This window comes from Poeciliopsis prolifica, unplaced genomic scaffold, assembly GCF_027474105.1.
Source record: "Poeciliopsis prolifica strain line A6 unplaced genomic scaffold, Auburn_PproV2 SCAFFOLD068, whole genome shotgun sequence".
In the NCBI taxonomy this organism is placed as follows: Eukaryota; Metazoa; Chordata; class Actinopteri; order Cyprinodontiformes; family Poeciliidae; genus Poeciliopsis; species Poeciliopsis prolifica.
In genome coordinates this window covers 1,141,087-1,168,353 of record NW_026562443.1, presented here as the reverse complement: position 1 = coordinate 1,168,353, position 27,267 = coordinate 1,141,087, and the positions used below count along the sequence as shown (strand labels likewise).

Genomic DNA, 27,267 nt, shown 5'->3' with positions numbered 1-27,267 from the left:
ATAAAATGGTGGTAAATTAAGATTATTTTCTTCTGGGGTGTTGTGGTGGCACAGGTGCAAAGCACAACCCATGTATTGAGGCCTTAGTCCTGGTGGTGGTAGTCGCAGGTTCAATTTGCTGCATGTCTTCCCCTTTTCTCATTACCTTGTTTCCTGTCGAACTACTTTCAGATGAAGCCCACTACAGCCAACAAGACCTTTTTTTAAAAAAAAAAAAAAAAGATTGTTTTCTTCTGAAAAAGCCCCAAAGTCATTTTATACAGCATTCAGTTTGAGAATCCTTAAGAAGCTGCAACTAACATAAGCAGATCTCTATAAGTCATGCACTGTACCATTAATTATCTGCTTTGTCCTGCTTTGGGTTGAGTGGTGTATAAAGCTAGACTCTGAAATAGAAGCCAACAACAAACCAACAAGTGTGCTGGAACTAACTTAGACAGAATCTGCCTACTGCTAACAACCAACCCTTGGATTAGAAGGAGAGCGGGGACTGACCAATGAGACAGGTGCCGGTAGAGGTGGAGTTGGAGCAGGGGCACGGTGCACAGGCTTCGGTCAGGGCGGCACCAGGACGGCGGAAGAAACCCACCTTGCAGTCCTCACAGTTGGACCCCTGGGTGTTCCCCTCACAGTTCAGGCACACTCCTGCAGGACACAGCAGACATTATGTGAATAACTAAAATTTCTCTGATTTGTGCTATGAAAATTAAATCAGCATGTAATAAAAGTTTTCTAATGAATTCCTCAATATTTTCCAGTTAACAACAGGTTAGGTGCTCTTAAAAGCAGAAGGCAAATATATGAGTGTCTCTTCCAGGAAAAACATAAATACATGATTTCATGAAGGAAGTTCATGTTTTGCAACATCAAACTTAGCTGTGGGAAGATATCTGACCAGGAGGGGGAGGGTAATGGCTGGGTTGGTGGTGGGTGCTGTGGTTATGTGCGTTTGTCTGCATGTGTGTGTTTTGAAAATGTGCAGAATTATAAACAGCTGCATGAAAATATTATCATGCAATATGAATTCAAAGCATGCTAAGTTATTTTGTGGGTTTTCTTGTCTAAACATGGACATTTTAAAATGTGTTCTGAAAAACAATGTCAGCAACTGTACCTTATGCTTGTGAGCTCATGTCTCTCAGTTTGGGAATATTCAGCAGCTGCTGTTGATCAAATAGTGACATGATTGGGTTCTAGTGTTGAAAACACTCCAGGTCTTCCTTTGATCACTGTTAAGCATTTCAACTAGTCCATCTCACAGAGTTTAAGGCAAATCCACTGACAAGTTATTTTGGTCAGTGAGCCCTCTGCAGGAAGGTGCATGTACTTACTCTAAGCTCTTAAATAGATTCCACAGGACCATCCAAAAGATCTAATCTTCTGTTCTTTGGAACATTTATTTGGGTTTCTGAAGTCACCAGTGACTTGGATGAGTGATGCATCACAAACCTACAGGTCATTACAAGAACCGAGAAGCTACTCTCCATCTCAGGGTTCTGGAGCTTTTTACACGTCCTATGGGAAGAACGCTTTTCTGCTGTGATGTACAACAATAACAATAACAATAACTGCAGGACTGAAAAAATAGGAGGTGATTCAGAGGTTCTCTAATGCACAAAAGTTGTTTACAGTATATATGCTGCAGCAGGAAGGCACAATGAAGACATCTCATAAGGGTTTTTAGTTTCCAGTGAAATATAAGATGTTCAGGCCAAAGCAAACTTTGTTCTTGTTTTTGACAAAAATCAAACATGTATATCAGTTCTTATAAAACAAGAACATCCTTACAAAACCAACAACTCCTCTCACTTCTAATCATCCTATCTTGAATAGACTTCCCAAAAAGGAAGTTGTAATTCAACTGGCTGTGCTTTGCTTTCATAGTATTATGAAAAAGATAATATTAAGAATGCCCCAATCTGATTCCAGATATTGGATTATATTGGATGGTCATGGGAAAGAATATAACCATCCTTTCAATGATTATAACCATCGAAAGGGTCGATGGATATAACGGCAAAATACTTAGCTGATCAAATCTGGTCTTTGGCTTGTCTTTACAAAAATGAACAATGGTTAAGAGAAACATGAAAGGAAAGAACAATGACCTGGACAACAAATGACAGACGAACTGTGACCTATCGCATTGTTGAAATTATTTAAGGAAATATCACTGTTGTGTATTTAACAGTGTCTGTGAATTATTATGCCTGCATAGTGACAGACGAAGGTTGCAAACATAATTCCACCTAGATCCTGGCATAACAATTGGACAAAAATGAAGACAGTTGATTCGCTGGTAACGTAAAACCTAGGGGATGTTAGTTTATGAACCTTTGTTCATTCTGAGACTCAGAATGAACTCAGTTCATCTGTCCAACCTTTGCTGTGGACAGATGAACTGTGCTGTCCACAGCACAGTTTATCATCAACTGTGAAAACAGTTGATGATAAACTGTACAATCCTGTTTGCAGCTTTAGCCGTGATGTTAGCTGGACACAAATCCCTGCAGTCCTTTCCTGACGTCCAGAGTTTTTGGGGAAACGTTTGCACCATGCTCCTGGATGAACCGACCTGGGGAAAGTCTGGGTCGGGGTTTAGAAGGAGCTGTCAAACCTGAGCTTTGTTAATTCACAGCGCAGTGACCACTAAGCCCAGGAGAAGGCTGCAGCTCTCCATCTGCCCCTGCATTAGTATGTGAGGACATATGGCTTCTCACACTGCCACCCCCACAACACACACTGTCCCCCTTTGCCTCCTCTCTCCATCATTCTTCCATCATTCTCTAACTCTGCTAGTTTCTTTAAGTATCTGAGCCTGAATACTGTAAGGTGGAAATACTTTCTGCTGATGACAGGAGTCTGTTTTGTTCTCGATGTCTGAAGTACACAGAGTGAAAAGGAGGGTGAGTTTTCTTCAGATTATAATAATAATAATTGTATTTCTGGTGCCCTTTCTATCTCTACTTGAAATCTCAAAGGGCTCATTCACATGCTGATGATGGCAAGTTACAGGATTGTAGCTGCAGCTGCCCTGAGGCAGGCTGACAGAAGTGAGGCTAAACTTTTTTTGCTTCATCAGCCCTTTTGACCAACACCAGCAGGCAAAGTGGGTGAGGTGTTTCACCTAGGAAAACAACCTGGGTGGACCGGGAATCTAACTGGCGATCCACCTATTGCACGATGAACTCCTACCGCCTCCAACGCCACATGTCTTCCACAGCAACAGAACCTTCTCTTGAGTTATGCTAAGGTTGAAGAGATGTTGCAGAATCCCACAGATTTGCTCTACAGCTTCAGGCTTTCAGAACTCTGACACCATCTGGACCAGCAGTCTGGTTCGGATTCCGTCTCTACAACTGCCTCTTCATCTGATTTCTAGATACAGAAAAATGGGAGGTGGAACCACAGGGAGCAGAGCATCATCTCCTGATATGATTGAAGTCAAGCTTAAAGAAGCAGAAGAGTCCATGACTGAGATGGAAGATGGAACACTTGAGATTTGACAGGAAAGCCGAGGGTCAGAGGAGGGTAGGGTGTCTGTTCAGCCTGACTCGATGTCCTCTCAGTGTGGCTGGCACAGAACATTCCAGTCTGGAACAACCCTGCAGGCTTCTTCAGCCTCCTCTGACCACTTTCTCACAGATCTCTTGCTTACAGGTCATGTCTGAACACGGTTTGCATTCCAAGCAGATAAGATCTTGCTTTAGAGGTGTAAAAATCATTCATATTAGTGTAACACAAATCCAAATTGTTTTATCTGGTAATGTGCAAATCTAGAATATAGATTGTGATCTCATGCTGATCCTCATCTTGAATTACACTGATCAGTGGATGAGGAGATGAGGATACACCACTTACTTTGCTGTGAAAGACAACTGAAAAGGACATCTTGGTGAAATATTTTATATTTATGCTACTTTAATAAACAGGTGTGGACCACTAAACACAGTGTGTAACACTTCTGACAGCATGCATGTCAAACAGAAATGGACAGCAGTATCTGAGAATCTTTGAAGCTTTGATGGCTCAATTAAAATCCATTAAACAATAATTTGATCACATAATCTGACTTTGTCATACTTTTTAGACAGAAAAACCCTATTTTACTAACTACATAAGACCCAAAATGAAGTTTGTGGCTCTAATGAGAAGAAATGTGCAACAGTCCAAGGGGTGTGAATACTTTTGCAACACCACAACTCTAATGTATATATATATGTCTTGTCCCCCAGTAGTCCCTCCCAAACTCCATTTAAAGCCAGAAACTGGGAAGTAAATCCTGTAATTACCTTGGAGCTGTGGGTTAGCTGCTGGTGGAAAAAAACGTCTGTGGCTTTATCTCGGGTGTTGCTGTTCTTATACTGTTCTAGCTTTAAACATATTTACGCCAGGGAATATTCATTTTCATGTTCAAAGGTCCAAATTGGATTTCTGGATAAGGTCAAAAAGCAACTAGCAATGAGCAAATTCCATTCAGTTCATTTGCTTCCATCTTATGAGAAATAGAAATAGCATAACAAAGACGTTATCAACTTAGTTGCTTTTCATGACTCATGTCTTTTCTTTACACACATAATAAACAAACTGAAGCGGTGAGACCAGACCAGCTGAGGTAAATCTGACAGCTAATCTGAGACAGTTAGAATACACAGCACTGCCTGTCTGCATTCAGCTGCCACAGCAAGCTCACTATTTTTGCACATTCCTTTTTTTTTTTCCAAAAGGCATTCCATTTTTAAAAACCCTTCCATTTTACAAAGTCAAGACATTATTTGAATTTATTGATTTGGTGAAAAGTATGAAATCATTTAGTTTGAATTAACAATTTACAGCACTTTTTAGTTGAAAAATAGAAAAAAATAACAGAGCAGAAGGACTAATTACATTCTTTTGCAACTCTCCAAAAAGAGTCAGCCTGTCAGTTTGTCTGAATTGAACAAAAAAGAAAACAGGAATTCTATATGCTACATCAATGTTCTAACAACACTACCCTTACAACATATAGCTTCGTCATTTTTTCTCTATGGCTACAGAAAGTCTTGAGTAAGAAGAATCTTGCTCTGAGGAAGATCTTTGCAGGAACAGCTGACCTTTCAGGCTGACCTTTTAACCTCTCTTTTGGTTAAACATGTCCTGCTGCTATTTCTGCCTGACATTTATATTTTTGAAAATTGTAAGTTTGTGGGATCAAACCCACATATCAGCAAATTCTACAACATTCCACGTGTAATTGAACACATACCAGACAGATGTCTGATCTGGAGAGGGATCAGACTTCAACAAAGGCTCTGCTGATGTACTGATCTAATCAGGTGCTGTTAAAATGTTTGTTCAGATTCCTTAGTTTATTTTAAAGGAGGTCCTATAGATCTGCATTGTACAGCTCGGTTTTGTTTGATTGTATAATTGATTCTATCCAGAGGTTCTCACACTGATGAAATCAAATGTTAGCTGTTCTGCCTCATTCACTAGAAAATACAAGCAATCCGGAGAAGCAAAGTCTTTCCCTTCTAACTCACCAGACTGTGGGTGGCAGTAGTTGGTGTGGTTGTTGCATTGGCAGAGCCGGCAGCCAGTGTTACTGAAGTGGAAGAAACCTGGGTGGCACTCATCACACTTCGGCCCGTACACTCCTGTCTTACACGTGCAGGTCCCTGAGCTGGAAGGAAGAGCCACAGAAAAACAAACCCGTCAACAAACACGGACAACAGAACCAAAGCAACAACAGCCATCCTGGGGTTTGGGTGTTAGCACTGCTGCTTCTGAGTCTGAATCACAGCTGAAGCAGACACACACATGGCTTCCATGCTGACTCCAATCCTAAAACTGGCCCAAAGGTCACGTTGTAGCCACCCTGTTGCTGCTTTAAAGTTGCAGTACGTCATTTTTATAAAAAACATATATATTTTTTTACACATTTGTTAAAAATGTCATAATATTGTGACAGGACGGCATGAGACAGATAATGTGCGGAAAACCTAATTGAAGCTCCTCTACTACTCTTCCACTGTTAGCTAGAAACAACCAATCAGAGCCAGGAGGAGAGACTTAGCGCTGTCAATCATGCAGTCCATTTGTATGCCACTGATGCCCCTTTCCCTCCCTCTCTGCTCTCGCTGCAGCTTCTGTCTCTCAGCAGAGCCTGTCATTAATCCTGAGGCTGGTTAGCCTTAACACCTATGACAACAAATAAACAGTTTTCCTATAACAATAAATTGTTTCTCGACATTAGCACATTGAGCAGCGAATACATGAGTTGATTGACAGCACTAAGCTCCTCCTCCTGGCTCTGATTGGCTGTTTTTGGTTGGGAACGGTGCAGTCCTTCAGATAAGCAATAAAAGCTCAGGGAGGAGGTGGAGGAGATCCATCAGATTATCTGTCTCATAAACTGTCACAACATCAAATATGCGAAAAACATTTTTTATAAAAGTTACATACTGCAGCTTTAAGCATTTATCAGCTGGTCACATGCTGATCAGTGGAGCTCTGTGTAGGAGGGAGCAGCCCTGATTGTTATCAGACAGTCATTTCTACGCAGCTGAGAATTCTTCAGGTCTCAGATTGAGCATGTAATTTTATTTGTGGTGGAACAGAGGAAATGATGCTGAGTCAGAAAAGTGGAGATATTTTTAGTGTAACCACTGGAAGCAATGGCTACACTAAACACCGACTCTAATGAGGAGAAAGCACAGTTACTGAAGGAAAAACACTTTCTCATAGCTCACTACAGCCTACTGCTGCACATTTAAATTCATGTTGGGATGTTTCCACTTTACAATGGAGGAGAAATTCAGTTTGTTTTTTGTTTTATTTTTACTTTCTTTATCAGCAATGCAAATTGAGCTGATGAGGCCAGGAAACTGAACAAACAGAGGCATGGTATTTAAATGATACTTCCCAGATTTGTCAACGGCAGACTGGACGGGAGTGGAAGAGTATGAGGATTTCAGCAGCCGTTGATAAATGACACCCAGTGTGTGTTTGTTTTTAGATAACAGTCAGAGCCGCAGAGTCCTGCAGGCAAACAGATCCACGCTGCAGCAGGTATGATGACATGCAGCAGGAACTCTCGAGTCAGATGTGGCTCAGATCCGGTCAAACCACTTATGCCAAAGCAGGTTCCTTATTTTGTTCTTCCCAACTGGAAACTTGAAAAAGCCAAGTTCAGGGCCTGGAGATAAATGCCATCACCTAGGCAACAGGTGTTCTTTCTTGATGACTTTTCTATTCCAATTATGTAATTTTGACTCTTTAATAGACAAACAAAACCAATTTTGTTAGGTGTTTGGTGTTGGATTTATGGATTCCAGTTTCATTACCGGTATTGTTCTGTGTTCCTTCATCTCTTTCTTTGATTAGATCAAATTTGTTTCTGTTTTAGCTCCTAAATCTATTTTTTGTGTCTAGTTATTCTTTATAACTCTACTTTAATTATGTTAGACTCATTTTCTAGCATCAGTAATATTATATAATGTTGTAACTGTGCGAAAACGCCCTCCGACGCCCAGGTCAGGTAATTTCCTAGGAAGAATGCAAGACGCTACAAGCCTAGACAACAGACTCAGAAACATAATCAGGGCATAATGACAACTGAAGTAAATCCAAAGTGACAGGGAGCACTTTCCAGAAGCGTGTGTGTGGGTCTTCACATAAGGAGGCCTTTGTTAAAACAAAGCTTAATGCAAATCAGGAGGCCAGGGGCGGAGCTAAATTCAGCAATGCCGGAGACCAGGAGGTCAGCAGTCCTCGTTTTCCTGGCCACACACACACACACACACACACACACACACACACACACACACACACACACACACACACACACACACACACACACACACACACACACACACACACACACACGCCGAAAAGAAACTAAATATTCATATGATGAATCATGACCCTGATACAGACTCAGAGCATTGAGCTGCAACATGAAGGACAAAAATATATGCACACATGTACTTCTTATATATTTATTTAACAGAACTCAAAATCCTAAATACCAAGGAACATAACTAAGAAATGAAAATCAGAAAGTGGAAAAATACAGACATCACCCAGAACCTCAAAGAGAGCCCAGACACAGGCCCTGATCCCCAGTTAAATCTACAAGTCTTTGTGAACTGTGAACTTTGTAAATGTCTGCAGCTCCATACACTGGACCTATCCTCCAACTTAAATTTACTACAACACATCTTCCATGTTCAGTCAAAATATATAAATTTTCATTTTGCTCCATCTAAGCCTGAACAGAAAAAGGTTGAGATGAACTGAGCCAAGGGATGCTGAGCTGCTCTGAACAGGAAGCAGCCTGTCCTTAACTCCACATCTAATCACCCACTGACTGACTAACCCTAACCCTAACCCTAGACAAACTATTTCTGAAAGATTTTGATGTGGATTCTAAATCAATATGATCCAGCTATGTTTGCTGTAAAGAATACAGGTCCCAATTGAATATGTAGTTATACCCAGAGATCAAGTTTGTCCATTTCAGTCCTCCCTGGTCCTCCACATGCCCTGCTTCCCTCTGTCAGGGATCTGCAGCCTCACACAATATAAATAATCCCCTCTGAAGAATAAATGGGAATTACAATCACAGAACAACATCGTTGAACTTTGAGCCCATAAGCCATTCTAAACAGTGCTACAGTCTGTGGTCGGAGGCCTACGGAAACATCCTGTAGACGGAATGTGGAAGTTGGTTTGGTCCAAGGTTTAATCGGATGAATCCAGTTAAATCCTGATTTATACCAGTCCACCCAAACCAACTGGAGAGCTGATGGACATTATCTGCCTTCTAGTGGCTGGACGATAGGAGTTTAATAAATTTTGACTCATAACCAGGCCAACTTGTTTATTGCCTTCATTGGTGTCATTGCCACATTATGATTTTTTTTATGATGTGGCAATGGAACTTATGACACTTTCTTATGTACTTCTTTTTTTCCAAAGAATTAGTCTTTGGAAGATGCATGGACACCAAGAATAAAGTCTGCATGTCCTTCATGCAAAAAAGAAAAATAGACTAATTATGATCACATTCACCAAATAATAAATGTTCAAAACCTTCTACGGACGATTCTACAGTCAACTCCGAGAAATGTTTTTGTGCTTCATGATATTTTTCTCCTGACTCTGTTCTGTTCTAATTTGACTGTTTTATAGCTTGTGTTAAGCCTAAATGCAACCAGGGTAGCAACAGCTTATCTACAAACTACACCAAGCTTGGATGGTCATTTCCTTTCTGTGCCAATTAAAGAGAATCAGATTGAGTTTTGGAGGCATTCAATAACACCTAGAAAGCATTTTCTGATCATTTGATCAATTGAGATCTAACTGATCCCCCACTCACAGTACTGTGCGGGGAAAGGGTGTGAGAAGCACATACATGAGGACCCTCCTGCTGGTTCTGATTGGTTGTTACTGACTGGGAGGCGGGAGCGGTCTATTTTTTGCAGATGACAGTAGAACCACTGGGAGCAGCCAGAGGAGTTTGATCATTTTCACACACTGTACATGTCTTATTTTTTTCTGTAAGAACATAGTAACAGTTTTAACAAATAAGTAAAATATGTGTTTTTCTTAGTTATCTAGTGCAGCTTTAAGATGTGATGCAGGAAAAGATCCCAGATGGCCAACAGCATCTGATTTCTGAGTTTATAACCAACAATCCTGAATTATCTTTTTTCAACCTTTCATATTAACAACAGCAAAAAAGAAAAGGATCAAAAGAATAAATGCCTTTTACAAATTACATTATCATTTCTTTCTAATAAGCCTTCACCTTACAAGCAGAAATCATTTCCATTTGGACTCATTAGGAAGTCAGCCTGCCATCAGCCACATGGCTGCAGAAGAAGACTGGGATGAAGCCAGAGGCCCCCAGAGGGCCCTGTAATCCCCCTGATAATTTGTGCCCTCTTGACCGCCAGGAGGGGCGGAAGGGGGGCGTTATTATTGTTTTGAGTGATTTCACTGTACCGTGTTGGCACAGCTGCTGCGTGCAAGATCTGCACATTAAGTAGGTCAGTATTACAGGGGCGACAAAGCTTAACCCCATTCTGCTGCTGCTGCTGTTTCCCTGTTGGTTGCTGCATGTGTGGCTCCAGAACATCCTCACTGCAGCATTGGTGGGGGGGGAATCAGCTCAGTCAGTGGTCGAGGGAAACCAACCAGTGCACTACCCTGTGTTGTTTCTGATGAATTCATGGGCCAGCAGCGAGATCCTGAACGGGTGTGTCACACGGGCCCGTCTCCCAGCAGACTTTCCTGGCTCAGATCAGCCTCTTTCTGAGCCAGGACAGCCTGGACACGCTCAGCTACTTACACAAAGAGCCAGTTCTGAGGTCAAAGGTCAAGAACATTCTATGTCAAGCAGTTAAAAAAAATCCAGATGCTTTACTTTAACTTACTTTATTTTACTTTGTGTTGAGAACGTTTGAAGTGGTTGCCAGGTTAATCACATCCTATCTTGTAAAATCAGGTGGAAAAGAAACTTATATATTGATACTTATATAGAAAATTGAACGATTAAAACTCACTGTGTCCTGAAGAAGATGAAGCTGTGTCAAATCTGAATAAAACTTAGTCCATCAAAATTGATTTATACCTTCCTCAATAAAAAGGTGGTGATTTATTTAACTATGTTACAGCATCAAACCTTTCTTATAATTACCTACCATCTTTTTGTACATCCCTTCTAGTATTTTGATGATTTATCTTTGGGGATGAGCTGCAAGTCTTTGAGGCTGGATGGCCTGCTTGCCATCACCCTAATCTTTAGCTCCCTCCACAAATTCTCGGTCAGACAAAGGTTGGTACTCTGGCTGAGTGACTCCAAAACATTCCCAGTGATAAGACACATGCTGATCAAATGAAAAAATAATTTAACCCTCAGAATAATTTAGGGCTTGAAGCAGCCATTTTCAGACAATAAATATATTAGTTTGTTTGCTGTGTCAGTCTGCCTTAGTCATGAGCTTCATTCTAATGGAAATGCAAAAAGTCACCAAAATCTTCTACAATTATCCAGATTTCTACGGTTTTCTACAAGATGAAACAAGAAGTGACAGCATGATGCAAGTCAGAGTTTTCTACCAGAAGCTACAGAGATGAAAACCATTTAGTGAACTGAATGAAGCAGAGAGACATGTCACTCGATGTGTATCCACCGTCCTTCCAAATGCGCAATTTGACAATTAGAAAATAAATTTGCTTCATGGAAACACTGCAAATTATTTAAAAAACTAACTTTTATAAAAACTTTGATGCTAGGATGAGATGTTTTTTTTTTGACCATATCAAAATTGGTTCATTTTGCAAAACTGCATTGGAACAACTTTTTCCTCATGATCAACAACCAGATGTTGCCAGTGGTGCAAACCACAAAGAAGACAACAGGAAGTAGCGAGAGAATTATGGGGCAGCATGTTTTTTAATGATTATTGCAAAAACAAACTTACTCATGTAATTGCATTTCTTATTTAATGAAAATGTCACAATTTTGAAATTGACAATGTAATTTTTATTACATTGGTAATAAAAACGTATCCACTGTCTTTGCTGCTACTCATCTTCCAGTGTTTACTTTTTGCTTTAATTTACCCAACAATTTCATTTTTTTCTTTCCTTTTTAAGCCCACACCTCTGAACCCTCTCATGCATTCCTGATAGACCACCATTAATGTCAAGTCAATCATGTGTCATTTCTATAAAACCTCATAATCAGTAATGTTTTACATCAGTCTTTTGCAATCTGGTGTCTACATTAAGTTTGCACAATAACTAGTCAGTTCTGTATTTATTTGTAATTTCCAGAAATTTACATGAAAATGAGGAAGCATCTTCTCTCACTTTGTCATATTAATCATATTAACTTTTCATCAATATCAGTACAAGTTTTCATTGCTCATAAATGGAGTTTTATCAAATTAGGTGACACAGAAAGTGAAAAAGCCACATAGATAATCAATATTCATTCCAGACTCAGATTTTTCCAACCTCTATGATGTGACACAGACAGTGCAGCTGACCTCAATAAACAGCTCAAACAACACTATAGCAGACACACATCGACAGAAACATCTAACCACTGTACATCCCATGATCGGCAGCCCCTCTGCAGAATGTGAGGGAGAGGGGAACATCTCTCAGGGCCTGCTGGGAAAACTGAACAGCATCATAATAGCATAATAATAGCAGCTCTGGAGCTCAGGCGTCTCCAGAGCTGCTAACCCTGAAGGAATGTTTGGGTTCCAGGGCAGTTCAGCCCAGAATTCCAGGGTTAGATGGACATGTCTGGAAGGATCTGGCAGCAACAAACAAATACTAGTTCCAGTGCAGCCAGTGCAGTGCACCAATCCTGACTGACAGAATCCACACACCTGGTGGTCTTCTATTTCTGCCTTATACTTTAAAATAAGGCAAACGTTTAACATCTTTCGTTCCAGGGGAAACTGGACAGGATGTCAGAAGCTTTTACAATCCTTTGCTTTAAAACAGAAGTTTAATAAGACATTGGATCATATTATCCAACACATGGAAAAGCTGCTAGTAGACAACACAGAGTTCTATTCCATTATTGGCTGGTTGTGAAGAGTTTAAGTAACTCTTCACAGAACTCAGTACTGAGCGGATTAAACTGTTCATTAGTCAAGACATCACTGTGAGCTCACAAGTGCTATACATGTCAATTCTGTTAAAGCATTCGTTCATTCATTCACTCATTCACTCATTCATTTATTCATTCATTCATTCATTCATCCATCTATCCATCCATCCTCGAAGGTCTTGGGTCTGTCCCAGGGTCTACATCAAAAGAAGGGGCCTGTGTAAGTGGCCCTATGTTGTGGCTGGTCTGAAACTCAAAGACTCTTAACCTTTTCCTATCCATTAACACACCTCAATAAAGGTCATGAAGACAATGATGCTCTTCCATGTGAACCTGGTACTGACTGATTGAAGAAAACTCAAAGTTGATTATTTTATTTTATTATTTTAGCATCAGAAAGGAGTTTCAAACTAAGGTATAATACAGAGATATGTTAAGGTATACAAAGAATACCATACCATGCAGTATGGTATTGTATGTGTAAGATATACACATGAAAGGTATGTGTATATCTTATATGGTAAGGTATGAAAGATCTACACATAGATACAAATTTCACAGTCTAGTTTCAGAAAGAGCCCAGCACAAAAAAAAGATGCTATTGACCACTGAAACTAGGTTTAAAGGGGTTTCTTGCTAAAACTTAGTTTTACAATTATGCCTTCTACACCTAATGACTCCTCATGCCATGAAGAATGGAAAAAAGTATTCGGAATTGTTTTTTTCTCGGAGAGAAATCAGAGGCAATGGAAATCAGACTATGCAGATCAAAACCTTACTCATCAAAATTAGCCACCAAACTGTGATGGGATTCAGTTGGGTAAAGGTGGTTCTAACATTCAAGCATAAATAACACAACATTTTCTTCATTGCTGTAGTTCACACCACACAAGCAGCTGAGCAAAGGTCACAGCAGTATGAGTATCACGCTGACGGAAGGTGAGTTAATCTACAACCCTGAGCCTTAAAGAGGACTCAGCACTTTTTCTGTACAGACTAACGTGTGTTTACTGATTTCATGCAGCTGAAGACTAACATTCAGTTGTTTCTTTTACCAGCTTGTTATAATGTTATCGGGATGTTATCTACAATGTATGTAACAAGAAGGTATTGGTGGCAGAAACCAGGAGTTTCCCTTCCTGAGTTTTACAGAAGAAGCTCTGTGAACTCTGGCATTACAATCAAGCTTGTTACATAATGCTGCCTCACATAAAGGTTGTTTGCTTCTTTAAAGAGAAACACAACAAAATAGTTTAGACTTCAAGCTTGTTGATCTCACTTTGCATCTGGTCTTCTTCTGATCAATCCAGTTTCTCCAACGGTCACCATGTGACATTTTGGTCCCATGATTGCTGAAGTTTTGCTGATTTTTCTAAATTTTGATTAACCGAGTCCTGCATGGGCATGTATTTTCCTCTATTCTTTAAAGCAGAGGGCCATTCTTATTCAATGGATTTACAATATCATATAACTGTGGGTATTGTTTTTGAGTTGGCTTAGTAGACAAGATATTAAGTTTGAGACACTGCAAACATGAAAACCGAGTGGTTACAAAACAATACATGTGTTATTTTAAAACCATTCTTCATGAACGTAGTGTAGTTAGTATTATTGTCATTATCCAGACTGAAGTGAGCAGGCCTGAATGTGGCCTGAATGTGGCACTTAAACACCTGAGAAAGACAAAACATTAAAAATGGATATTTCAGAGTTTTCACACAAAACTCATCTTTGTTTTAAATAAAAACCTTTTTGTTGTAAAAAAAAAAAAAAAAACTTTCTCACATGGCCAGCATTTAAAGAGATGCTACCCTGCTTCACATTAATCAGATTAATTGTGATGACTCAATTATTTAAATAATCTACTAATTTAGTAATTGATTAATCACTATAATACAGACTCAAAAAATGGCCATATGCTGGAAGAACAACATATTCAGAGAAGTAATTAACCCAAAACTGTACAAAAATAGGTACATTTTGGATTTTGGATAAAAAAAAAACCCTTTATGCCTGTAAATATGTTCAGCTCAGAGCTGCTCAAGTAGCATAGTTCATAGGTTAAACTTCAGTGAACAAAACTTCTAGTAAACACCTTTTGGTATCCAGTTATGAACAGGATTCTATGTTATTGTATTTCAGGCAATAAGATGTTTATGTTCAGACTGTGCCAACTTTTTATTTCATTGATTAATCAATAGAATAACTAATTACGAGCTGCAGCCCTTTTTCATGCTAACCCTCTGCCTCCCTGTGAGATACAACATATTTAATCTGACCCCCGTCAATCTGATCTTTGCTGAGCGGCTTTGGGCTTTGTGTAACTTCACCAATTGCTGCCATGTTGATCCAAAGACTTAGGTGAGCTGTGCCAATCTGGTGCTGTCATATATTTTTATTTTATAATAGCTGGTACATAGAAGGACATTCAGATTTTGATGTATTGAATAACTTTTCATTCATATATTCCTTCCTCTTTCTGTGTAGCGCTGCTGACTCTGGAGTCATTACTAGCAGGTGTGTCTATATATCATCACAAAGACACTGTATGTGAAAATTCCAGATAGTTCATTCATAATAGATACGCAAGATTAAGGCGCAGACTGGTCCCATCACAGCTCATTACTTAATGGGAAAGATTTGTAAAGAAGCAGGGTGGAGGGTGGAGGTCTGGGGGGAAGCTGGCTAATCTGTGGAGTTTACAGTGGTAAGCTCTTGGATGGGGTAAAGCAGGGTAGCAGGGTTTATCTGAGTCCAGGCCCAGAACATCAGAGTGAGACCACAAGAACCTCCAGAACATCAGACTGAGACCACAAGAACCACAACAAGAACCTCCAGAACCACAAGAACCCTCTGATATATGAACTTAGCAAACCTATGCAGCTTCACCCAGATGTCAAATATCTGCTGATTTTCCAGACAGGATTCATTACACCTCTTAGATTTATGTACTTATGGATGTGTATGCAGTGACGTGCTTCTATGAGAATGACAGCACAAATCCTCCACACTACAGTGGACACTGACTCAGCCTGCTGGAGGGCAGCAGGGGCAGCAGCAGCAGGGGCAGAAGCAGCAGCAGCATTTATTTTCCTAGAAACAGGCAGGAGGTATAGAGACTATTTTAACTACTTTTCTAACCTCCCCCCCAACCCACTCCCAACACACACAGACATGCCTACACACACATACACACACTCATGCACGCACACACCCACACCCACACACGCACACGCACACACACACACACACAGCTTTCAGTTCTTGTGACTTGTGGGGAAGCTGTATGTAAAATGTGCAGTCTGTGAACCGGCTCTGATTTCAGACAGTAAGCAGGGTGAGCCATTATTCCTCCTGAATGAGGGGTCGGATTAGTGCTCAGAACCAGGATCAGGCCGGGTTCTGATGTACACAGCATCTGGAGGAGAACTGAGTTGTGGAACACCGTGACCCGGCATCCATGCTGGAGGTCATCAGTCTGGTTCGACGTTGTGGTGTATTGTGGAGCAGGTAGGTTGAAACTACCTCTGAGTTGTCAGATCTCAAAGTGTGTTGTCAGAGTTTTTACAACATGTCTGCAAGTCAATAACTAATCAAACATAAACCACACCATATGACTTGTCTAAACCCATTTAAAGTTCTGCAACTGCTTCTTTCCTCAGGCTGTCAGAGCCCTGAACACACATGCACACTTCCATAACATGCTTTATGTTATCGAACATAAAGCCGCCCAGTACATAAACTCGTTACTGACTGTGGATTTTAAGACGTTTGAGAATGTGGACTTGAAGTCAAATAATCAAACAGAACCATTAGAAATTGAAGAACTTCCAATAGCAATTATTAGATGATGTCACTTCCACCGTCTCGTTCGTGATGCGTTTCAAAGTTCTGCTTCCTGCTCAAACCATGTTCTGTGAAATATTGTTGTTGGAGCTTTTACTGTTAGTAGTAAAGATTTTATTATTGCTACTGCCACTTGTATTAACTGTCCTCTGAAGTCAGCACACAATGTCGTTTTGTTATGCAACATGCCTCGCATGAAGCGCAAGAAGTTGATGATCACTGCACTATTATGATATGGTTGTGGTTGTGATGCATGCATCCTGACATGCTTTTATTTTATTAGATTAAGACTATATGATTTTTTGCAAGCACAGACACTTTAAAGTTCTTTGAGAATAACATTAATATGGTCATAATATGCAATTATGTAATTATATGAGCATCTCAAACAAACACAACTGCAGGTTGAAACCAAAACATACCAAGAGGCCAAAAGGTTTGACATTATTCACATATTGACAAGTTTCCTGCATTCAGCTGTGTCACAGTAAAGGAAGAGTTTATGTTTTTAAGATAGGGCTCTTTCAAAAAAAAATCTAAGAATATTCTGACCTATTGAATATGACTGTATATTGTTGCTTTGATGTATTTTCACTGTGGCCACATTTGATGAAGACCCTAAAGCTCAGGGAGCTTGGTTCAGACACAGTAACAATGGAAGCATAGGAGAATACTGAGAGTTGTGTGCTTTAGATTCACTGTATCATCACCATGCACTATATTAAACCATGACTGAATAATAAAATATGACAACTTTACTTAACATACTGCAAATCATTTTCTTTAGCAAAAATTGTCAACAAATGAGCATGGACTTCTACGTCACAATGTCTGCAGTTTGAATTACTTCATTGATTTGAAACAAGCGTCATAATTCTGAACCAGAAGAAGCCAGACGCAGTAACTGACGAGGTAAACAATGGCTGAAAAGAATCATTTTAAAATTAAGAAAGAACAGTGAAGCACATCACATCACAATCCCACCAGACCTGGCTCTGACGACATATCCAAACAAACTTCTCCATAGAAGCTGCAGTTAGTGCTCCACAAAATGTCATTTCTTAAGCTGGGCTTTCTTTTTCTTAGCTTCGTTCATGATGTTACAATCTTGCGACGAGACCGTTGGCTTCCTTTGCTCAATAACTTTAAAGCTGGTCCATAGACGGCAGTTTCCATTGTTATTTCCATCAGCAGAGCGCTGCTGTGTGACGTCTAATGTTGTTCTTCTGTGCATGTGGGTCACTTTGGGAACATAAACCATCTACACAGAAGTCTCATCACTGTCATTTGTACAATTACACACAAAAAAATGTTAACTGAATTTCAGCAAAAAAAAAAAAAAAAAAGAGCATAAAAACCTGCTGGGTGAACAAAGCTTCATAGGATAACCCTCCACCTGTTTGCTAGTGCAGAGCCTGCATACAGCTGTTGCCCTCCTACTGAAAGCAGGTTTTCCAAATAACCGCAGTATTTAATTTGCACAATGAATTAACTGATTTCAAAATTTAATGCAGGCAGGTTGAGGACATCTGAAGTGCTGGATGTGGCCTGTGGGCCCTTCAATGCCCAAATCTGAGATAGTTACGTTGGTAACATAATACTCAACGTTTCAACTTACATTATGTGCATCCACTCTGGAGAGTTCACCAACTGTTAGCTGGAAAGCTAATGTGTAGTTCCTCAAAATACAGGCCAAAAGAAAGTTATTTACTGCAGGTGAGACTATTTACTCCTTTTAGCCTTGAAAACAAAGAGATAAAGCCAAGTGATTTTTACTGGATGCTTAGATTCAAGGATAGCAGCTGCTAACCTAAGAAATGGCAACAGAGACTGCAACATAAAACTGACGACGATTTTCAGTCACAATAAAATAAAAATCAAGGTCAAGGTTGTTGCCTTTTTATAAGAACCTTTGTTAGAGTGCTCCTGAAACCCCACTCCAGCCACCTGCAGAACATAAACCTTTGGGGTTGAATAGTAAACAGTCATATTAGCATTCAGTTGCCCATCAAATGGCTCTGGGGGTGGTGTGTGTGCATGTGTGTGTGTGTGTGTGTGTGTGTGTGTGTGTGTGTGTGTGTGTGTGTGTGTGTGTGTGTGTGTGTGTGTGTGTGTGTGTGTGTGTCCGTGTGTGTGTGTGTGTATGTGTAACGTTTGAGGGGTGGGGGGGTTTATGGGTTACAGCTCAATAAGCGCTGATGAGAACAAAACACCCTGGTGCACATGTTAATTTTCAGGTGCTGTGTTCAGGTCTGCTATGGGCTCACAAGTTTACATACTCCAACCCAACGTCCTACATGCAGGCTCTGGGATGGACAGCAATAGTTCACCGACAGGAAGAGTCAAAATAGACACATTGAAAATAAATAAATGTTCAATTTAGTTTTTTTGTGTGTGTATGTCTCACATTTACAAAAAATGATACAAATATGGCTAATATTTTAGGAGCTTCATATCTAGTTCAGTCTGTCATTAGATTGTGGTTAACTGTAGCACAAACACTGCTGAGGTCTTGGCAAAAAACAAATGTTGCTAAAGTTAAAGTACGCCTTCGGGTTAAAGGAAAAAAGCATCCTGACCTGTCACAGTCCGGGCTTACGGCCCCGAAAGAGTCGCAGGAGCAGGGCAGACAGCCGCTGGTGCCGTTGGTGAAGTACTCCTCCTCACACTCCTCACACTGCAGGCCCGTGTAGCCCAGCAGGCAGGAACACTGACCCGTGCTCTGGTTGCATATGTCTGGATCCGAAATTCCTTCAGTGCCGCTGCTGCAGTTACACACCCCCTCTGGTTGGCGAGGTGAGTAGAGATCAGCAATGAAAGAAGAAGGACAAAGTATGTAAATATCATCTGATGTAAGACAAGAGGCAGAAATCGGTGTATTGTAGAGTGCTGCACCATGAGCTGCAGGTATATAAACAGAAATCAGTTCAAACACCAAAACATGGCCTATGGAGGCTGTTTTTAATAAAACAGTGTTTACAGCACCAGTATGGAGAAGATCTGAAACAATGCAACCCAAACATTTTTTAAAGAAGTGAAACGCCACACAGTAGTCCACAACAACAAGGCATTTTTGAAACAGTTTTTGTCACAGATGTTCAAAAGAGTCATTCACTAAAGAATACAATGCAGCAATTAACATGGACAGCTTTACTTTATTCAGCTTGCTATCATCAGCATATAAATAAGGTCTTTTTTTTTATGAACATCAGTCTGATTATGGGCCATTTGCATGTTTGGTTTTCCCCTGGGTCAGTCATCGTCTGCCCGGGTCTAACAACTGTCATATTCAACTCTGCAGAGTGAGCTATTTTGTTTTATTTGGTAATAATAAATCTGTGCGAATATACATGATATGTATTTGCACATATTTCATCACAGCTCCATTCTCCGTCTAATTGTATTCAATAAACATGTTCCCCCTGGCTCAGATTATTAAGTATTATCACATCTCTTGTGATATCCTGACGTCATGGAATTTTAGATTTCAAGTCACTTTATGAGCACTTTTAGCTACTAAGCCTGTCCACTGTACAAGTGAATGGGTTGGTTAGAATGTTCATCTTAGTGCAAACAGGGCAGACGTCCCTACTTTGAACCGGATCAAATGCTCTTTACCAGGCCTCTGCAGAACATCGACACGGAAAAACATCCCATGAGAGGGGAGAGTTTGCTGTTTCATTCAGATCAGACTGCAAAAGGAAAGGAATGGTCAAAAGCAGAATCTAATTATTTGTGAGGTCAAAAGACACAAGCTGAAATTATTTTTCTTCAATATTTTAAACTGTTGAGCCTTGCTATAATACCTCAAGCCGGTGCCCCGCCCTCTTGGTATAATCTTTTTTGTGAGGCTGGTGTAAACAGTGAACAGGGAAGCAGTTAATCCAGCATGCTTCATAAACCTGTACAGTCCAATGGTAGTGTTAGCTACCAGGCTTACATTCCTTTTGAGCTGCTTAATATTTCCACCTTTAGTGACAATGGAACAATGTTTTGGGGAATATCTGCAGGGAAATTGCACGCAGCAATGGACTAAACATGAACATGACGGAGATGTTATGGAGCTGTAGGCATCCCCAGTGAGAGAGCAAAATGCAGTATAACTGAGGAAGGAGCAACAACTCATTATTTTTCATCTGCAAAATCAAAAAGTAAAACTTGCTTTTGCACCTTTTCTGAACTACAGAATAATCTCTCGTCCCATGTAGAGATACATGTTAGACCAAACAGAGTTGATCGAACCTGAGCATATGATGTCAGGCACGTGGATGATAACCATATAGACTACAAAGAGGTAATCTATTATTTATCTGATGTCAAGTTAGGTGTGGCAAGTGAAGGCGCCGCTGTTTGTCTTCATTCTGCGCTGAGAAGACAAAGAAATCAGACAGTTCAGGAGGAAAAAAAAATCTGAATTTTTATTGGAATGTTGCTCAGGCATCCCATTCTGGATAATACTCTGGTTCCACTGCAGCTTGAGCGTTTATGTAACAAAGGCAGTTGTGCTGGTCTGTAGAATACAGTCTAGCGGTCTGTCGCCTGTGATCACCCCTGAAGAAGCGTAACATGCAAAGAATGTGTCTCATTCCACACAGCCACTACAGTTCCAGCTCGATCTCCAGCTCCTCCAGGTGGATAATGGGAATCCAGAGGTGCTTCTCCAAAGTTACACAACAGGTTTGATGCAAACCAGACTGGATGCGTACGTTGCAGTGAGGCAGAGTTCACCTCCTTCCTGTCCTGTAAGCTGACTGTAACACAGCAACACTAACAACTCCCCACAAAACCTTCAGCTACTACTGCGAGCATTTTCTATATTTCATATATAGCAAATCAAATTTGTAGGTAAAGTAGAAATAATAATTCTGACATTATGTAGAGCCTTGTCTCCACTGAAAGGTATGTCATGGTTTGGTGTGGTTTAATAAACTATTTTGTCTGTCTCCATTGTAAAAGCGGCCATTCCAAGCGACCCTTATGAACCCGGGCCCCCTTCAAGTGTAGGTCCGTAGGATGATGGGACAGTACAGTGAGAGTGGAGCTTTTGTTGTCACAAAATGCTTGTCACTGGTTGTGACAAGCACTAGATGCACACTTGATCACAGTGTGAATGAGAATGACTGATTTCATTGTAAAGAGTCTTTGAGTGTCCTACTAAACCGATATGCAAGACTGGGGTCATTTATTTTTCATTTCATTGCACTAGTGCAAGGTTTCCCCCAGAAAACCTGCTAAACACTAGGGCAGTCCACCAGCAGTTCACCATGTTTTGCTACTAAAAAACTTTAAGTTACAATACCTATAAGTTACTTTACCTTTGTATAGTTATTATCTCGCTGTTTAATAAGTAAAGAGAGCTGATTTTATAACCGCAATGAAAATATAGCAGGATTTTATCTAGTTATTGTGGTTTTTGATCCTGGGTAAACCTTTCAGATCTGCTGACAGTCAACAGGCTCCAACTGGGCTCGGGACCACAAACAATGGAAACATGATGTAATATAAGAGCCTCACAAAAATGTACACCTAAATTAAAATGCACAAAATTTGAGCACTTTTACGAACATTTATTTCTACGGTTCGTCAAAGTACTTATTGACTAGGGCTGCAACTAACAGATATTTTAGTTGTTGATTATTAAAATTGCCACATTACACACTTTCTTGTTTGACCACTTAATACTTATTATACAATTCTAGAAATAGATTGAAAAATGCAAATAAACAATCAATTCCTTTTTTAAATAAGAAAATCAATATGTTATTGCCTAAAAGGCAGTAATGCAGCATTGCTTTACTATCCCACTTGAGTTCTGGATAAAACACCTTTACAAACTTGAATGCAACATGTATAAATATGTTTTATACATTTTTGTATTAATTACTTGTCTGAGTATGTTGCCTTTCAGCAAATGGTCTTTTTTGAGTCTCTATACCCCAGTTAGCAATGAATTGATTACTAATTTAGTAGAAGATGGTTTCATATTCATCACCATTATAGCCCAATTAATTATTTCAATTTTATGAGAGAAATAAACTGAAACATAATGGACACCTATCTGGGTTTAAACTAGAGACTGTTAGGAGTGATATGGAAGTAGATCGGGATAAAATGGCAACGTGTGGGCTCAAAATGGGGGTATGACTGGGCAAACTGACCCCCAGTATTGGTATTCACGCATTAGCTAAGATCTCCATCCAAGCAGTCGATCAGAAAAGAGAATTGCTCACAAAAGCACACTGGAAGAAAACAAACTGCTATTAAAACACTAACACCATTACAGAAACACAATATGGCTAAATGTGGCGAAAAGGCCTGTTGTTCAGGGCAGAGGTAACTACTTAGCAAGAAGAAATCTCAGGATTAAAATGATGAGATTTAGACCAGCAAGAACAGAAAAAAACCCACTTCTGTATGCTGAAACCCTCTTGTAAATTGGAGAGATCTTAGCCATATAATAAAAAAGACAAAAGATAGGTGGGATTTTCGCAAAGAGTCATTCTGGTTCAAAAGCGTTCAGCGTCTGTCTGCTGCTGACAGAACAACACATTCACATGGAGGGTGGGATGTGTGCGGGGTGTGAGAGGGGAGTGGTCCCACTGTCATTGCTCATTCATGGCTTCAGCCTGCCTGGCCATTTTGGTTGGGTGGCCTTGTTCTGATGCTTAACATGCCATCAAAACAACAATCCAGAGAGGGTGAAGCAGCTGATCGCTGCTGCCTTCCTGCTTTCTCTCCAGACGCATTTGCTTTCTGAAGGGACAGAGAGGTTTTACCGAGCAGCAGCATCCACCCCCTCACGGTTCCCCCTCCTGCAGCCCACTGGAGTGTGTGGCTCATCTTCTAATAAAGGCCTGCAAATTACATCAAAGGCCACGCAGAAGCACCTGCATTATGCACCCTGTAAATATGGAATATGTGTCATTTAGCGGGCTTTTGTGATGTGAACGGGTGCAGCGTAGAAACTGGTGCTCTGCCTATTGTTGCCATCTTTTTATGGTCGCTGTCTGCGTCAAAATGACAGCGCGAGCCTCCAGCAGCCTGAGTCAGTGAACACACTGGCGCCGTGTTTGTTACTGTGTGCAACACAAATCCAACTGAAGGTAAAAAACAAACAAAAAACAGCAACTCATCCCAGATCGCTCACCTTGACTGTTCTCTACTGAGGTAACAGACGCATCAGCGTTATCTGCAGCCCAGGCATCGTTGGTGGTGTGCTGGGAAACCATGGACACCATGGTTTGCAGCATCTTCTCCGGGCTAAAAAGATATTTCTGAGCGTCGGTGGAGCGTTTGCGCGTCCAGGTCAGCCGGGAACTCGACGCTGTTATTTGCTCCTTGATGGGGGAGATTATTCCAGCGTCTGGGGTGTTAGCGGTGTGACTGGTGGTGGTTGCCGGGTCCGTTGTTGGAGGCTGGAAGGTGGTCGCCTTTTCAGAGCCAGGGCTGCCGGGGCTTGTCGGGTGGGAAGTGATTCCAGCCGGAGGAGCGGACAGGGTTCTGGTCCCGGGTGAAGCAGCGCGAGGCTCGCCGGTGCGAAAGGCGTCCCAGCCGCCTGAGCCGGGCTTCCTGCTGGAGATAGGCGACGCATCGCTGAGACTGATGCGAGGGGCAGATTCCGAAAAGCCAATATATCCGTAGAGAATGAGTAGCAGGGCTGGGGATATGTACATCATTGAGGACGTTAAGCTCATACTCGCTCTCAGCTCTCCATGTATAAGCCCCGGTAACGGTCTCCCTCAGACCCGGCCCTGAATAAACGCGTACTCCACCATTGATGTCCCCCGGCGGTGTAACGCTGCTGTTTGTTACCTACAATACTTCAACCTCACTGCAATCGAGCTGCTGACAGGGACTGACGGGCTCAGCAGCCAATAGGAGCTCTGGAGGGCTGTCTCTTAGAGTTGTTTTAGTTCCTGATTGGACAACCTCTTAACATGGTTTTAACGTGAAGAGGATTATCAAACGACCCTACTACACTGCCCAACATCTTCATTTAAATATCCTCATTCATAAATTTATCAGTTTATTTTTCTGTATTTTATAGTTTATAGGCCCGCTATTTATTGTACGTTGTCTATACCCGGAACAGATTATAAAGCGTGTTTACCCCGGAGGTTTATTTGTTATGTCACAACGTTGTTGGAGTATATACTTCCAACAGACTATAACAGGGGATGACATGTTCTGGCTTGTTTTATAAATACTTTTTCCAATAGTCATATTTGGCAGTTGATATCCTGTTTGTAGTCGTTTTGTATTTAATTTATTTTAAAATCAGTTGGATTATGAAATAACTAGAGACTTCCTCTTAACGGTTTGCTTAAATTAAATACTACAAAGGTGTCTGAGATGTTTTCCCCCTAACACCTTACACACACCCTCCGACAAAAGACAGTACAATTAATATATATATAGATATAGATATATATATCTATATATCTATATAGATATAGATATATCTATCTATCAATCTATCTATATCTATCTATATCTATATCTATATATCTATCTATCTATCTATCTATCTATCTATCTATCTATCTATCTATCTATCTATCTATCTATCTATCTATCTATCTATCTATCTATCTATCTATCTATCTATCTATATATATATATATATATATATATATATAATATATATATATATATATATATATATATATATATATATATATATATATATATATATATAATGCTTAAGAAAGTTAAAATTAAGTCTTGTTTCTGACAGAGAATTTGACACTGTTTATATGGCTTCTGTTTTCATAGTCGGATCACATTGCCTCCTAGTGGTCAAAATATGTATTACTACATAGATAGATAGATAGATAGATAGATAGATAGATAGATAGATAGATAGATAGATAGATAGATAGATAGATAGATAGATAGATAGATAGATAGATAGATAGATAGATAGATAGATAGATAGATAGATAGATAGATAGATAGATAGATAGATAGATAGATAGATAGATAGATAGATAGATAGATAGATAGATAGATAGATAGATAGATAGATAGATAGATAGATAGATAGATAGATAGATAGATAGATAGATAGATAGATAGATCAGAAATCTTCTATTGAAGAGGTAGGACTTAAATTATTGAAGGGCCAAAGCTGTGATACCCACCCACTTGTCAAACCTACACATAAGGTTCTCATGACCTGGTGTGTCAAAGATAAATTGTAAATCTAATAGTACAACAAAGTGAAACACATTTATCATAGTCTATTTTCAAAAAAAAAAAAGCATAACAAAATGTTAACAAAGCAAACTAAGCATTGGGATGAGTTTTAAACTCAGACTTAAGTTTAAGGATTATCAAAGAAGAAAAGTAGTAAGGAGTTGACCATTTTTATTTAAGCTTTGAACAAAATATTCTCTAGGATCAGGAAATCGCTTCTTGAGATGGATTTCTAAAACAAATAACCATTCATAATTCTATCGCTGATTACAGTTATTTTACATTATATCTAAATCTTGTGCTGACATTGATCTCAGTGTCAGTTGAAGTAGCTTTATTTTTAATCTGCATTTGCACAATTGCTGATAAATTTGGTTAGTCATGAGTTCAATTACTCATTCATTTCTGTTACAGATTGTTTGGAGATGTTATTTTCTTGTTTCAGTATTTAATTTTTCCTGCAGATGTTATTGGATGTTTCCCAGGTGAAAAAGGATAAGATGGAGGCTAACATTATCAGCAGATGGATACAATCTCACACATTTCAATTCCTTCCCTTCTGATGTTTTGCCTGTTTCATTAATCTATTTGACTATGTATTTAAGCCTTAATTTTGTTCTACAAAGACATTTCTTGTCATATGCCATTTTTTTATTTACTTATTCATCACTTTTCCATAAAAAACAAGTACATATGAAATATACATTTGTGAAAAATATAGCAAAAAATAAACAGATCTAGTAGACACAATGAATCACAGTGGCATATTCAAAAACATGCAGTGAGAAAATAAAGTAAGTAAGCAAGCAAGCAAGTAAGTAAGTAAGTAATTAAGCAACTAAGTAAGTAAGCAAACAAGTACATAATTAAACAAACAAGCAAGTAAGAAATTAAACAAGTAATTAAGTAAGTAAGTAAGCAAGCAAGTAAGAAAGTAAGAAAATACGTACATAAGTAAGCAAGCAAGCAAGTAAGTGAGTAAGAAAGTAAGTAAGTAAGTAAGGTTCATTTACAAAGGGCTTTACACAGACATAAAATCACAAAGTGCTGTACAATAGAAATCAGCCTTAAGACCACACAAAACATAAATTAAAGCCTAGAAAAATAAATATGTGTTTAGTTGCTTTTTAAGAACCTGAACAGCGTCAGAAAAACTGAGCTGCTAGGGTAAACTGTTCCACAAGCTTGGGGCCACCGCTTTAGTTTTTAACCATGTACGTGGAACCACCAGAAGAAAATTAAACGTTTTGAAAGTTCTTCAATTAATGTTTTGATAAGTGTAAGAAGGAGAGTTTTGGTCACATCTATGCGTAAAGAATATGAAACTTTAAATCATAAGACATTAAGATGACTTTTATAATTTCCAAATAAGTAATGATAATATAGTTTTGCTCAAATTACATTTGTCTCCATCAAATATAAATTGATAATTTTTTAATTTCTTTGAGATAAAGTTTTCATTTGTCATCTTTAAATCTCATATTTAGAGGAAATCTGAAATGTGAGGACTTTCTATTTGAACTTTTACTAGGTTCCAATTGGTACATGTTCAGTTCGCTCGCACAGACGGCAGGTGGCGGTAGAGCGCAATAAAAGAGGTGTGT

General features: G+C 39.6%; 1 protein-coding gene across 1 annotated transcript in view; it reads right to left on the bottom strand.

Annotated features, from left to right (window-relative positions):
* The window catches only part of LOC129351613 (multiple epidermal growth factor-like domains protein 9), a 33,429-nt gene extending 9,143 nt beyond the window's left edge, over positions 1–24,286 (bottom strand). Inside the window, exons 1-4 of the mRNA XM_055020555.1 lie at positions 23,613–24,286; positions 19,045–19,249; positions 5,523–5,662; positions 496–645 (exon numbers count right to left, since the gene is read on the bottom strand). Coding sequence (XP_054876530.1) covers positions 496–645; positions 5,523–5,662; positions 19,045–19,249; positions 23,613–24,159 — 1,042 coding nt within the window. The 5' untranslated portion in view covers positions 24,160–24,286. The remainder of the gene's footprint in view (positions 1–495; positions 646–5,522; positions 5,663–19,044; positions 19,250–23,612) is intronic.
* Between the last annotated feature and the right edge of the window lie 2,981 nt (positions 24,287–27,267).